The following is a 10,726-nucleotide window of genomic DNA, read 5'->3' as shown; positions in this document are numbered from 1 at the left end:
ATTAACAGAAGCCACCCAGAAGGCAGGTGATAGCCAAGGTTCCAGCAACGCATCCATCAAGCATTTATTGAACACTTACTAAGTACCAAGCATTGGGATATAAAAATGACTCAGCACAAGTTTTCTCTGAGAATTTATAGTTGGTCAGTTGAAGAAACATTGCTGAGCCACTATCACATACATGAACAGAGCTCCTCAAGACAAGGGGACAGACATCTAGACAACAAGGTGTGGTTTCCTAATTATTAGATCTTTGTCCCAAAGTGCTGGCAGCAAACTGTCATACCACCGCATCCTTCTATGGATTCTCCCATCCCTAGCCAACCTACCCAGTAGCAGCTAAGAGCAAAGTGGCCTTCTCACTGCTGGTGCCTGTTGAACTTGTAGAATGAATGTGTGGTGTATAAGACAAGTCTCCCAGTCTAATAGACATAGGATGAGTCACCATTGCCTCTAGAAGCCTAACTCCTCCCTATAAAATGGGTACCTACATTGACACAAAGCTTTCAGGTAACAGCAGCACCTCAGAACATGTGCCTCAGGCTGTTCAGAAAATATTTAAATTTAATCTTCACAGCAGGCACACAGAAGTCTCTTTTTGGTCTAACTTGTACTGTGATTTTAGACTTGCTGAAGGACTAACTTCCATCACAGCCCCACCAATATTGATCGTTCGGGCTCAAAAGGACCTAAGTAGATTGATTTTTTTTTTTCTCTCTCTCTCAAACTAAAAAGGATCGCAGTAGCGTTAGTATATGCCTGTTTCCACTGGTTGGTATGCACACTGAATAAATAATAGTGTTACCTGGAAAAATTTAGTTAAAAGAAACAGTGATGGAAAACAGGGTAGAAGAGGTCTAAAATTGCATTCTTAATTCCACCACGCATTAGTCTGGTGTTCCAGTGACTGCCTGAGCTTGTCTATTAACAATGCCCCACCCCCACTCCAATCTAGACCTATTATTTTTTAAAAGACAAAGAACATTTTGGTAACCTGCATCTTAGGTACAAACAAAACAAAACACAAAACACACATACACAAAGAAACAAAAAGCAAAATCAGCATGGAGGAAGTGTCCCCTTGTAGTGAAGGTTAATAGGCAATGCTCCTCTCCTGTCACTTCCTTCTGTAAACCAGCAAATAGGAAATACATCTAGGAGGGGCCTCTGCTAATTTGTTTTTAATTTAAGGACAATTAGACAATCCCTATGTCCCCTAGCCCCAAGAAAAACAAGGAGAGCTGAATGCTTTCTCTCACTACCGGATGACCTGGTAACATTCGAAACAAAGAGATTATGAAATCAACTTTGTGCTAACTTCCAGGGACATCTAATAAATGGAGCGCAGGGCTTGAAAACAAGCCAGCAACTTAGTCTTTGTTCTGTTTTATGCTGTTTCCTTTCTGTAAACTTTTTTTTCCCGTTCTAGGAACACCTCTAAACTGAGCTGTCCTAGCAAAACATTCTTTTCTGTGACCTCTGGCAAGAAATACAATCTAGAGAAGAGAAGAGAAGAGAAGAGAAGAGAAGAGAAGAGAAGAGAAGAGAAGAGAAGAGAAGAGAAGAGAAGAAAAAAGAAAGGAAAAGAAGCAAACGTCTGTTTACTACCTAATGACTATTCCTCCCTCTCCAGGTACTCTAGGAAAGAAGAGAAGAAACACAACAAACACCAAACTCTTATTTTCTCTCTCATCTCTGCACTGGCAGGTGGCGTATGCCTTCCAATTTCTTTTTAAAGCCATCAGCTGGGAAAAATACAAACTGAGCAAGCAGCAAAGACCCCCACTGCAAGCCTTTGCTCTAAGAAGGCAAGTAGGATTCCCAGTGGGGATTCCCAGTGGCCAGCGCAGACGGCGGCGATCAGTGTCAACCAGCCCGCCCGCCCGCCGGTTGATTACTTACCTAGTTGGATTTAAACCCGCTCCGACGTGGGGGCGTGGTCTGGGCGGAGCCTCGCGGCCCGGGTGGGCGGGGCGGGGGCGGGGATCCCGGAGGCTCTGCGCCGTGTGGGAAAGACCTGGGCTCCGGGAGCAAGCGTCTGTCTCTTTAAATGCCAGGGGCTGCGCTCCCGCCCGGGGAGCCCGGAGCCGGATCTACAATCCCGTCCCTCCCGCTCCGGCGCTTGTTGCTCGCCGGGTCCGAGCCGGAGCTGCCGCCGCCGGGCAGCCTGGCTGCTTCCTTCTCCGCCTTCTCGCGTCCCACCTACCCCCGAGAGCAGGTTGAGGGGGAACAGCAGTCCCTGCAGGAGGGAGGGGGTCGGTGTAAACAGGTATTGCCCCCCACCTTCATATCTTGGGGCGCTACGTACCCGCGGGGGCAAGACATGCGTCGCTTCCCGCTGCCCAGCCTCGCTGCCACCCGCGCCTGGAGAGGAGGGATTGCGGATCCCACACCTGCAAACTCACCCTAGAAGTCTCAAGGTGCGGTTGGGGGGGAGGGAGGGGTAAACTCCCCAAGGCCTCCACCTCTCTGCGGGTGAGTTTTCACAGGTAACCCGAAGCCCTAGGGCAGGCGCGCGGGGGAGGGGCGGGCGAGACGGGTGGAGAGAGCGCCGCAGGTGAGCCAGGTAGGGTGGTTCACCTGCCCCGGCCGATCTGCGGGATCCTCGCCGGTTTCCCCGAGGATGGAGGCCTGGGGGGCGTCTCAGGGGCTAAGTTAGGGCCCAGGGGTGAAAGGAGGATGAAGAAAAGGGGGATTGGAGTAAAGTTTCTCGTCTTTACTCCCTCCTGCCTGGGCTCGGCAGGTAGGGCGCCGGCGGAAGCTGTTGGAGCTGCTGATGCAATGGGCTTTTGCCCGGGCGAGGTGAAGTGCTGGGGGCGGGGTAGAGCTAGAGTTGCCCGGCCTCCTGTGACCGTGACCCTAGAGGTGGAGAAATGAGGGAAGGCTCGCCGCAACCGAGCCTCCCCGTAAAATGGCTCCAGCTGCTGGGCCCCCAGCCATTCTTCCTTCTCTTAAGAAATCGTCCCTTTCACGGAGGGTCCTACATGGCTTCCTTGCTTTCCTCTTCCAACAGGTGGCCTCAGCCCCTGTCCGGGGACCCGTGCCAATGACCCTAGTGGTGGTTTCGCTTTCTCCCCTCTCGGCTGTGTGAACGTGTATCCGCAGCGTGATGGGCAACCAGGTGGAGAAACTGACCCACCTAAGTTATAAGGAAGTTCCCACGGCCGACCCGACTGGCGTGGACCGTGACGACGGGCCTCGCATCGGGGTCTCCTACATTTTCTCCAACGACGATGAGGACGTGGAGCCGCAGCCGCCGCCCCAGGGGCCGGATGGCGGCGGCGGCGACAGCTTGCCCGACGGCGGCGACGGACCGCCACTGCCGCCGCCGCAGCCGTACGACCCGCGGCTGCACGAAGTGGAGTGTTCCGTGTTCTACCGCGACGAGTGCATCTACCAGAAGAGCTTCTCGCCGGGCTCCGCGGCGCTGAGCACCTACACGCCCGAGAACCTGCTCAACAAGTGCAGGCCTGGCGACCTGGTGGAGTTCGTGTCGCAGGCGCAGTACCCGCACTGGGCTGTATACGTGGGCAACTTCCAGGTGGTGCACTTGCACCGGCTGGAAGTGAGCAACAGCTTCCTGACCGACGCGAGCCAGGGCCGGCGCGGCCGCGTGGTGAACGACCTGTACCGCTACAAGCCACTAAGCCCGGGCGCCGTGGTGCGCAACGCGCTGGCACACGTGGGCGCCAAGGAGCGCGAGCTGAGCTGGCGCAACTCCGAGAGCTTCGCCGCCTGGTGCCGCTACGGCAAGCGCGAGTTCAAGATTGGCGGCGAGCTGCGCATCGGCAAGCAGCCCTACCGGCTGCAGATCCAGCTCTCGGCGCAGCGCAGCCACACGCTCGAGTTCCAGAGCCTGGAGGACCTGATCATGGAGAAACGGCGCAACGACCAGATCGGGCGCGCGGCGGTGCTGCAGGAGCTCGCCATGCACCTACATCCGGCCGAGCCGGACGAGGGCGACAGCGATGCGGCGCGGACTACGCCGCCTCCCGGGCGCCCCCCTGCGCCCGGACGGGAGGAAGAGGCCCGAGAGGCGGCGGTGCACTGAGGCGCGAGCCGAGTGCTGAGCCTTGAGAGGGAGCCGTTCTCCGCGGCCACCACCCCCTCCCTCCTCTCACTCCCTCCTCCAGCACCTTCCGGGCCCCATCTGGGCTCCTGGGCCCTTTGGGAAAAGGAGAGGTGGCGAATTGCGCAGCCAGCTGTGGCTTGAGCTTTTATCTTGGACGGAGGAGGAAGAGGGAGCAGGTAGGAGCACTTTGGCCGGGGCGGGGGGAGGGGGGCACGTCCTGCCTGCCCGCTGGCTCTTTCTTTCTTTCTGAGGTGGGCCAAAAGGTGGACTTGCCTGACACTTCATCCCTGCTGGCCCTGGCTCCAAAATCGACCCTTAAGCACTCGCCCTCGGGGGTGGAGGGAAGTTCGGAGTACTAGGGCCGGCCGTTGCCTACCTCCCCCCCCCCCCCCCCCGCCCCACTTCCTCCCCTCCTCTGAAGGCCTGAAGGGTGCCCTGTACTGCGGCCTGGGTGGCGGCGCCCCGCCAGCTCCGAGCTACAGATCTGCTACCGCCACTCCCCAGGGGTGTGTGTGGTACCTGGGAAGCTGGGGATTCCTGGGGTGTAAGGCCGGAGACCAGGCCCAGGTCCGGGAGCAGCAGACTACAGCAGGGATAAATAGTTGGGTAAACTTGGGCTACAAAACAAAGACTTTGCTACCTCCCCCCTCACACCCCCGCCCGCAAGTAATTCATCATCTGGCGCTGGCTTCTAGCAGAGTCTCCTGCTCCTTCCTGCTCCAGCCACCACTTCCCAGGTTCCAAGTAAATCATTGTCACCGACCAGCTAGGGGAAGGATTCAATTATGGTTCTGTTTTGCCGCCTTTGTTTCTCACCTGCTATCGTGGGCACTTGCAGCCTCGTTGTTATCAAAGGAGGGAATAGCCCTTTGTGTCTCAGATCTAATTAAACCTGCTTGGCTGTGTTCCTCGGCAGGTCATCTAGGGGCTTGGCTGGTGCCACCCCATAAAGTATCCACTACAGAAGCAGCCAAATGGGGTTGCCCTGGCAGGGATTAGTTAATCTCCCACCCATCACCCTAACCCCCTTCCTGAACAGTGAAGGTAACCTTTTTTAAAATGTAAGGCTTTGGTGGTGGGCCTGTAATTTTTTTTTTTTTTCCCTCCTCACTGTTCCTCCTCCTCACTTTCGCTTTTATTCTGCCCGGGATAAAATCTTAGGCTTGAAGTGGGCTCAAGGATAAGGTGTTTGTTTGTTTCGCTAGCCACACCTGATGCAATTTAATTCAAGATGCAAAGTCTTGTTCTGTTGCAGCAGTGTCTTTGATCCTTGGAGAACACCCCTTCAGAGCGCTTTTGCAATTCAGAGGGGTGACAGCCATCACAAATTAAATGCCACCTGGTGTAGTCAGCACCAAATCTGGTGACAGTCCTAAGGCACGGGTTAGGGTTGTGAGATCTGTCAGCCACAGGCTGGCCTATACCGTTTGGATCTGCTGCTGATCCTGTGTGCTTTACTGCGGGACTTTTAGAGCATTTTTACAACCCATCTCTTGTATTCCTGTGAGCTCTTTGGTAGTGTATGCCCTTGATTTCACAGTTCTTCTCTGCTGCAGATTGGCATTGCTAATGCCGTCTCAAAAGTTGAGTGAAGTTTTTCTTTCTCTTGGGAATCCTTATAGATGACACTAAACAAGTCCTTTTGTGAATGAATTCTCACAGTTGGATTGGAATTCTGTGTGAACATCCTATAGTGGTCCTTGGGCCTTCTCCCCTGGGGATTTCTAACTCATGGCAACAAGACTTGAAGGATGTCCTGGTATACGTTTTTCAAACTTGGAAGCTGAGGCCATAATTTTTAAAAGCCTAGACCGTCGTAGCACCTCAATATGAAATAATTTAATTTCAGGGACATTAGCTGTGTTCCCTGTTCTCACAAGGATCACCAAACAGGTCCTGTCACTTTGCTAAAGATGAACCACACTCAGCCCTAGTCTGGAACTTTGGAGAGCTACCAGTCACCTGTGGAGATGTAGATCTAGTTTTCCATGCTTAATAATGTCACAGTTTCATGTCTACATTCTTTTGCTCATGGAAAAGCTGAGCAAGGTAAGAGACCTTTAGGAGAGCCTAACATACCTAACAGATCTGGATTTTCTTTTATGCTTAATGCAGTAGTCGAAAGACCAATGTGCGGACAGCCAGAAGGAGAACAGCAGAACGGCACTTTCTAGCAGTTTTGGGCTGGCTAGCCAGCTAGCTCTTTCACTCCCCCATCTCTGTGTCCCTCCTTTGCCCTCAGTTGGAAAGTGAATGTCATTGGTCACATGGAGGTAACAGCAGTGACAGTCTGTTAAAAAGGAACTGCTTTTTTGTTTGTTTTTAAGTTTTTATTTATTTATTTTGAGAGAGCGAGCACGAGTGGGGAGGGGCCGAAAGTGAGGGAGAAAGAATCCCAAGCAGGCTCCGCACTGTCAGCGCGGAGCCTGACACAGGGCTTGAACCCTCGAAGCCATGAAATCATGACCTGAAGTGAAACCAAGAGCCCCCCCCGGGCGCCCCAAAGGAACTGCTTTCTGTGAGAAGTCTCAACTTGAAGGAAGAACTTGTGAAATCCGCGCCCATTGTATCATTCTGCCTCCAGAGAAGAGGTTTTTGTGAAAATGAACCGGACGAGAAAATCCATCTACTCCGGATATGGCTTTCCCGTGTAACGCATGTGTCTTTACTGGCTACCCGAGAAGTGAAGCGTGTAAATACAAAAAAGGATTTCACTGGAAGTTTTGTTAGAGTTCTAATGCTTTAAAGGAACAACCAACCAACGAAGGCTCCAAGAAAGGGGGACTCCATCGACTCCGCTCTCTCCTCAAGGTGGCAGTGTTGTGGATAAGTGAGTTCTTCATGTCCAGGCTATGGCTACATCCGGCACTTTAAAAAAAAAATAGATATATTTAATAATTTCTGTTTCTCCCTTGTAATAAGACTTCAGAACTGTTTTGCGCTGTGAAGTATGTATGTTCTCTGAAAGAAAGAAATATTGATTCTGACGTTCTTGAGAAGCTGTGGCAGGGATGAACAGGGCCGCGGACCGGACCGAATACTAAAAAGTAATGAAACAAATTCTATTTTCTTATTTGAGCAAATATTTTAGTGAGAGTGCTTATGTATGTCAGAGAAGCCCACAACTTCAGCTACACGACTTTTTGTATTGAAAGAACTACTTTTTGTAGCTTTTATTCCACATGTGATTTCAAATGACTTTATAGCACTAAAATGCCTAGCAGAAGACTTTACACCAGACCTTTAAGAAAGTTTTTAGTTTTTATGAAAAAAATGACACTTGGGTGGTTAACACTTCTCGTGTCTTTGGTGCTTCTGGCCCTAAGAGCACCACTAGACAACACGACAACCACATGAAAACATATTTTTGGAAGCAAAACTTTAATTTTATATGACATATGCTATGGAGAGTGAAGAAAATTTAATGCTACTTGTTTTCTATTTTTTTTTTCTTAAGATGGAATTCACTGTGTCGAAGACTCTTGATATTATGTGATTGTCTAACCATTTTTTAAAATATAAATGAGAATAAAATCTCTTGTGATCATGGTCCTTGAATGGTTTTGTTTGAAAAGTTATGTTTTATTTGTGAATTTTTTTTTTCAAATCGTGGTAGCTATGAACTTGACTGGTTTATTCAGATTTTCACTATGTTCTCTTCTTAGCTCTAATTCCTGTGACCCATGGGGAATTCCTTTGACTAATACGGTAAATTCTCTGTGTGTTTTATTTCCTGGTGAATTGTGTAAACTGTATTTTTGTTGAAGATTGTACGTTAAATCAATGTTACGTTCTTCTTGAGAAGGAGGTTCCGATTTGAAATTGTATCATTTCCTTCAAAATGAAGGGCAGTGTTTAGTTAAATAAAAGACTGATGACCTCTTTTGAACTACTTCCTCTTCACTATCTTATTAAAATCTGTCAAGTCCTTTTGAAAAGCGCTCTGAGGGTTTCCAATAAACCATCCATTAGTGTTAACTGAATTTATATTTTTTTCCCACTTGTATACCTTCTTCTGCCATATGCGGTCCAAAATCAAGCTGCAATTTTTCTGAGAATGTTAGTGTGTTTCATCGTTAGGTTGTTCAGTAAACATTTTGATGAATTCATTTAGTGACAAAGCCCTCCCTACGTTTGCTGTGTGAGAATTTCATCACCCATTGCTTCTAGGTTATCAGTGTTCGTGAAAAATGTCTCATAAACATAAATTTTCTGAGCGCATTGATTTTCAGAATCAATGGGAACATTGCTGATCACTACGCTCCCCTGTTGGAGTCTACACTGGGGCATTTTGGTATTAAGATCAGTTGCATCTTAAGTAGTTTCAGAGTCTCAGACAAAGGGAGTGTGCTCATTGGGTAGCTGAATTACAGAAAATGGGCAAATGTGACCATATGGCCCTGTTGGCATAGTAAGGAGGCAGGTGCCAGCGTTGGTAGAGGAGCAGATGTGGCATCTGGGACTGGTGTGTGGGAGGTGGCCAGCACCTGAAACCATTGCCACAGACCTGTGAGATTCAAAAGCCTTGGCTTTGTCAACAGGCTCCTATGAAAAATGTAAATAGGAAGAAAGGTGAATGCAGAAGGGAGTAGGACGCTCCATGGCGGGGAGCCCATTTATCCCCAGAGTGGGAGTCCTTAATTTATCATGGTTCTCACTGCACAAAGTAAAGGGAGGGGACCCTAATACAGGATGTGCATTTATACTTGGGTGATCTTGGTGTAGGCTGCTGTTCCCATTTCCTCTAAGTGGACTGAGCCTGCCTAATGTAGGAAAATGACATGTTTGGAGGCATTTAAAAGGACCTCCAAAATGAACAGGCCCAGAATATGTGCAGAAGGGCTTTTATTTCCTTTTACTGAATTAACTGGGAAAACTGCTTATTGAACGAATGTAGCAATTTTATCTGCAGAGTAGATGCAAGAGTGATTAGGGTATATTTGCGAGCACAACAAGATACTACTAGCTATTTATGAAGGGCTGGAGGATGTTGAGCTCTAGTCTAGGTACTAGAACACAGGTTACAAGCAACACCTTGAGAGATAGTCCCTGCCCTGGAGTTTGTTTCTCAGGGCAAATCAATTTCACACCTATGTTTAGGACAGATTCTAATCAAAGATAGCCCTGGAAAGTGCTGATGGTTGGTAGGTCTTCAAAGAAAGCAGATGGGTGTAGGGTTTTTTGTTTTTTTTTTTTAATTTTATTTTTTTTAATTTACATCCAAATTAGTTAGCATTTAGTGCCACAATGATTTCAGGAGTAGATTCCTTAGGGCCCCTTACCCATTTAGCCCATCCGCCCTCCCACAACCCCTCCAATAACCCTCAGTTTGTTCTTCATATTTATGAGTCTCTTCTGTTTTGTCCCCCTCCCTGTTTTTGTATTATTTTTGTTTCCCTTCCCTTATGTTCATCTGTTTTGTCTCTTAAAGTCCTCATATGAGTGAAGTCATGATTTTTGTCTTTCTCTGAGTAATTTCACTTAGCATAATACCCTCCAGTTCCATCCACGTAGTTACAAACGGCAAGATTTCATTCTTTTTTGGTTGCCGGGTAATACTCCATTGTATACATATCCCACATCTTCTTGATCCATTCATCCATCGATGGACATTTGGGCTCTTTCCATACTTTGGCTATTGTTGATAGTGCTGCTATAAACATGGGGGTGCATGTGTCCCTTCGAAACAGCACACCTGTATCCATGGATAAATGCCTACTAGTGCAATTGCTGGGTCCTAGGGTAGTTCTATTTTTAGTTTTTGAGGAACCTCCATACTGTTTTCCAGAGTGGCTGCACCAGCTGGCATTCCCATGGGTGTAGGTTTAGTTGAAGTACTCCCTTTGGAGAATTCAGACCAAAATTGTACAAATGATGGCAAAAAGGAGGTAACTAATAAAATACTCTCAAAGTACTTAACCGGGAGGCTTCTAAATTCCCAGTGCCTAACCTACGAAGATAAACCAGATCCATAGTTTCTGTCCTCAATGTAACTTACATTCTGACAGGTAAGGCAGGTAACTACTTGCCAAAAAGGAATTCACAGTAAGGAATTTCATTTCAGTCAATGGGAATGTACAGGGTATATAAAAGAGGATCTCTCCATCAATGAGTCAGTGGAGGCTTCCATGAAGAGGCATTTATGCTGAACTCTGGAAGAGGTGCAGGAGAGAGCCAGGGGCTTCAGAGTGTGCACAGGTTACATTAATTCGGTGGGGGGTGGGGAAGTCTGGGGAGTGAGCAAAAGAATGTTGAGTGCTCTCAGAATGGCTTTGCTTCATACTCCAGTAGGACAAAGCAGAGTTTGAGTGAGTGAATGAATTTGGGGATTGGGTTTGCTAGAGTAGAAAGCCTTCCTATCATCTAAAGGTACTGTCATAGCTCTGGTTTGAATAGGGTCAGGCAGCAGTGGGTTTAGGATGGAATGAAAAGTGGGAGCAAGTGAGTGATACTGTCTTTCCCTCTCCCAGAACTCAATTGCCAGCCAGGTTATGAAGTAGAGTGAATTTCGGTCTTTTCCCTGATGCTATAATAAGTCTTTGATGCCTTGCTTGTGAAGTGTGGCCATAAATGACTCAGAAGATGCGCTCTGCTACTTTTGGGGAGAAACTTGTACAATAATGTAATTAACCCCCAAGATTTGATTGTCTTGAT

At 48.5% G+C, this 10,726-nt stretch overlaps 1 protein-coding gene across 4 annotated transcripts in view; it reads left to right on the top strand.

The window, feature by feature from the left end:
* The first annotated feature begins 2,044 nt into the window (after positions 1 to 2,044).
* LRATD2 (LRAT domain containing 2) overlaps positions 2,045 to 10,726 on the top strand; it is a 129,231-nt gene continuing 120,549 nt past the window's right edge. Inside the window, exons 1-3 of one of the 4 annotated variants that reach the window (XM_047074185.1) lie at positions 2,045 to 2,420; positions 3,014 to 4,248; positions 6,188 to 6,453. In XM_047074185.1, the coding sequence (XP_046930141.1) occupies positions 3,110 to 4,051 (942 nt within the window). In that variant the 5' untranslated portion in view covers positions 2,045 to 2,420; positions 3,014 to 3,109 and the 3' untranslated portion in view covers positions 4,052 to 4,248; positions 6,188 to 6,453. Of the gene's footprint in view, positions 2,421 to 2,566; positions 4,249 to 5,694; positions 5,784 to 6,187; positions 6,454 to 10,726 lie in introns of those variants that run through there. The other 3 variants (XM_047074182.1, XM_047074184.1, XM_047074183.1) reach the window with 3 other exon arrangements.

Source organism: Lynx rufus, unplaced genomic scaffold (assembly GCF_022079265.1).
Source record: "Lynx rufus isolate CCGP_SWC_20201006 ecotype Redwood Valley unplaced genomic scaffold, mLynRuf1.p SCAF_12, whole genome shotgun sequence".
Lineage (NCBI taxonomy): Eukaryota > Metazoa > Chordata > Mammalia > Carnivora > Felidae > Lynx > Lynx rufus.
This window is presented reverse-complemented; position numbering and strand designations above follow the sequence as displayed.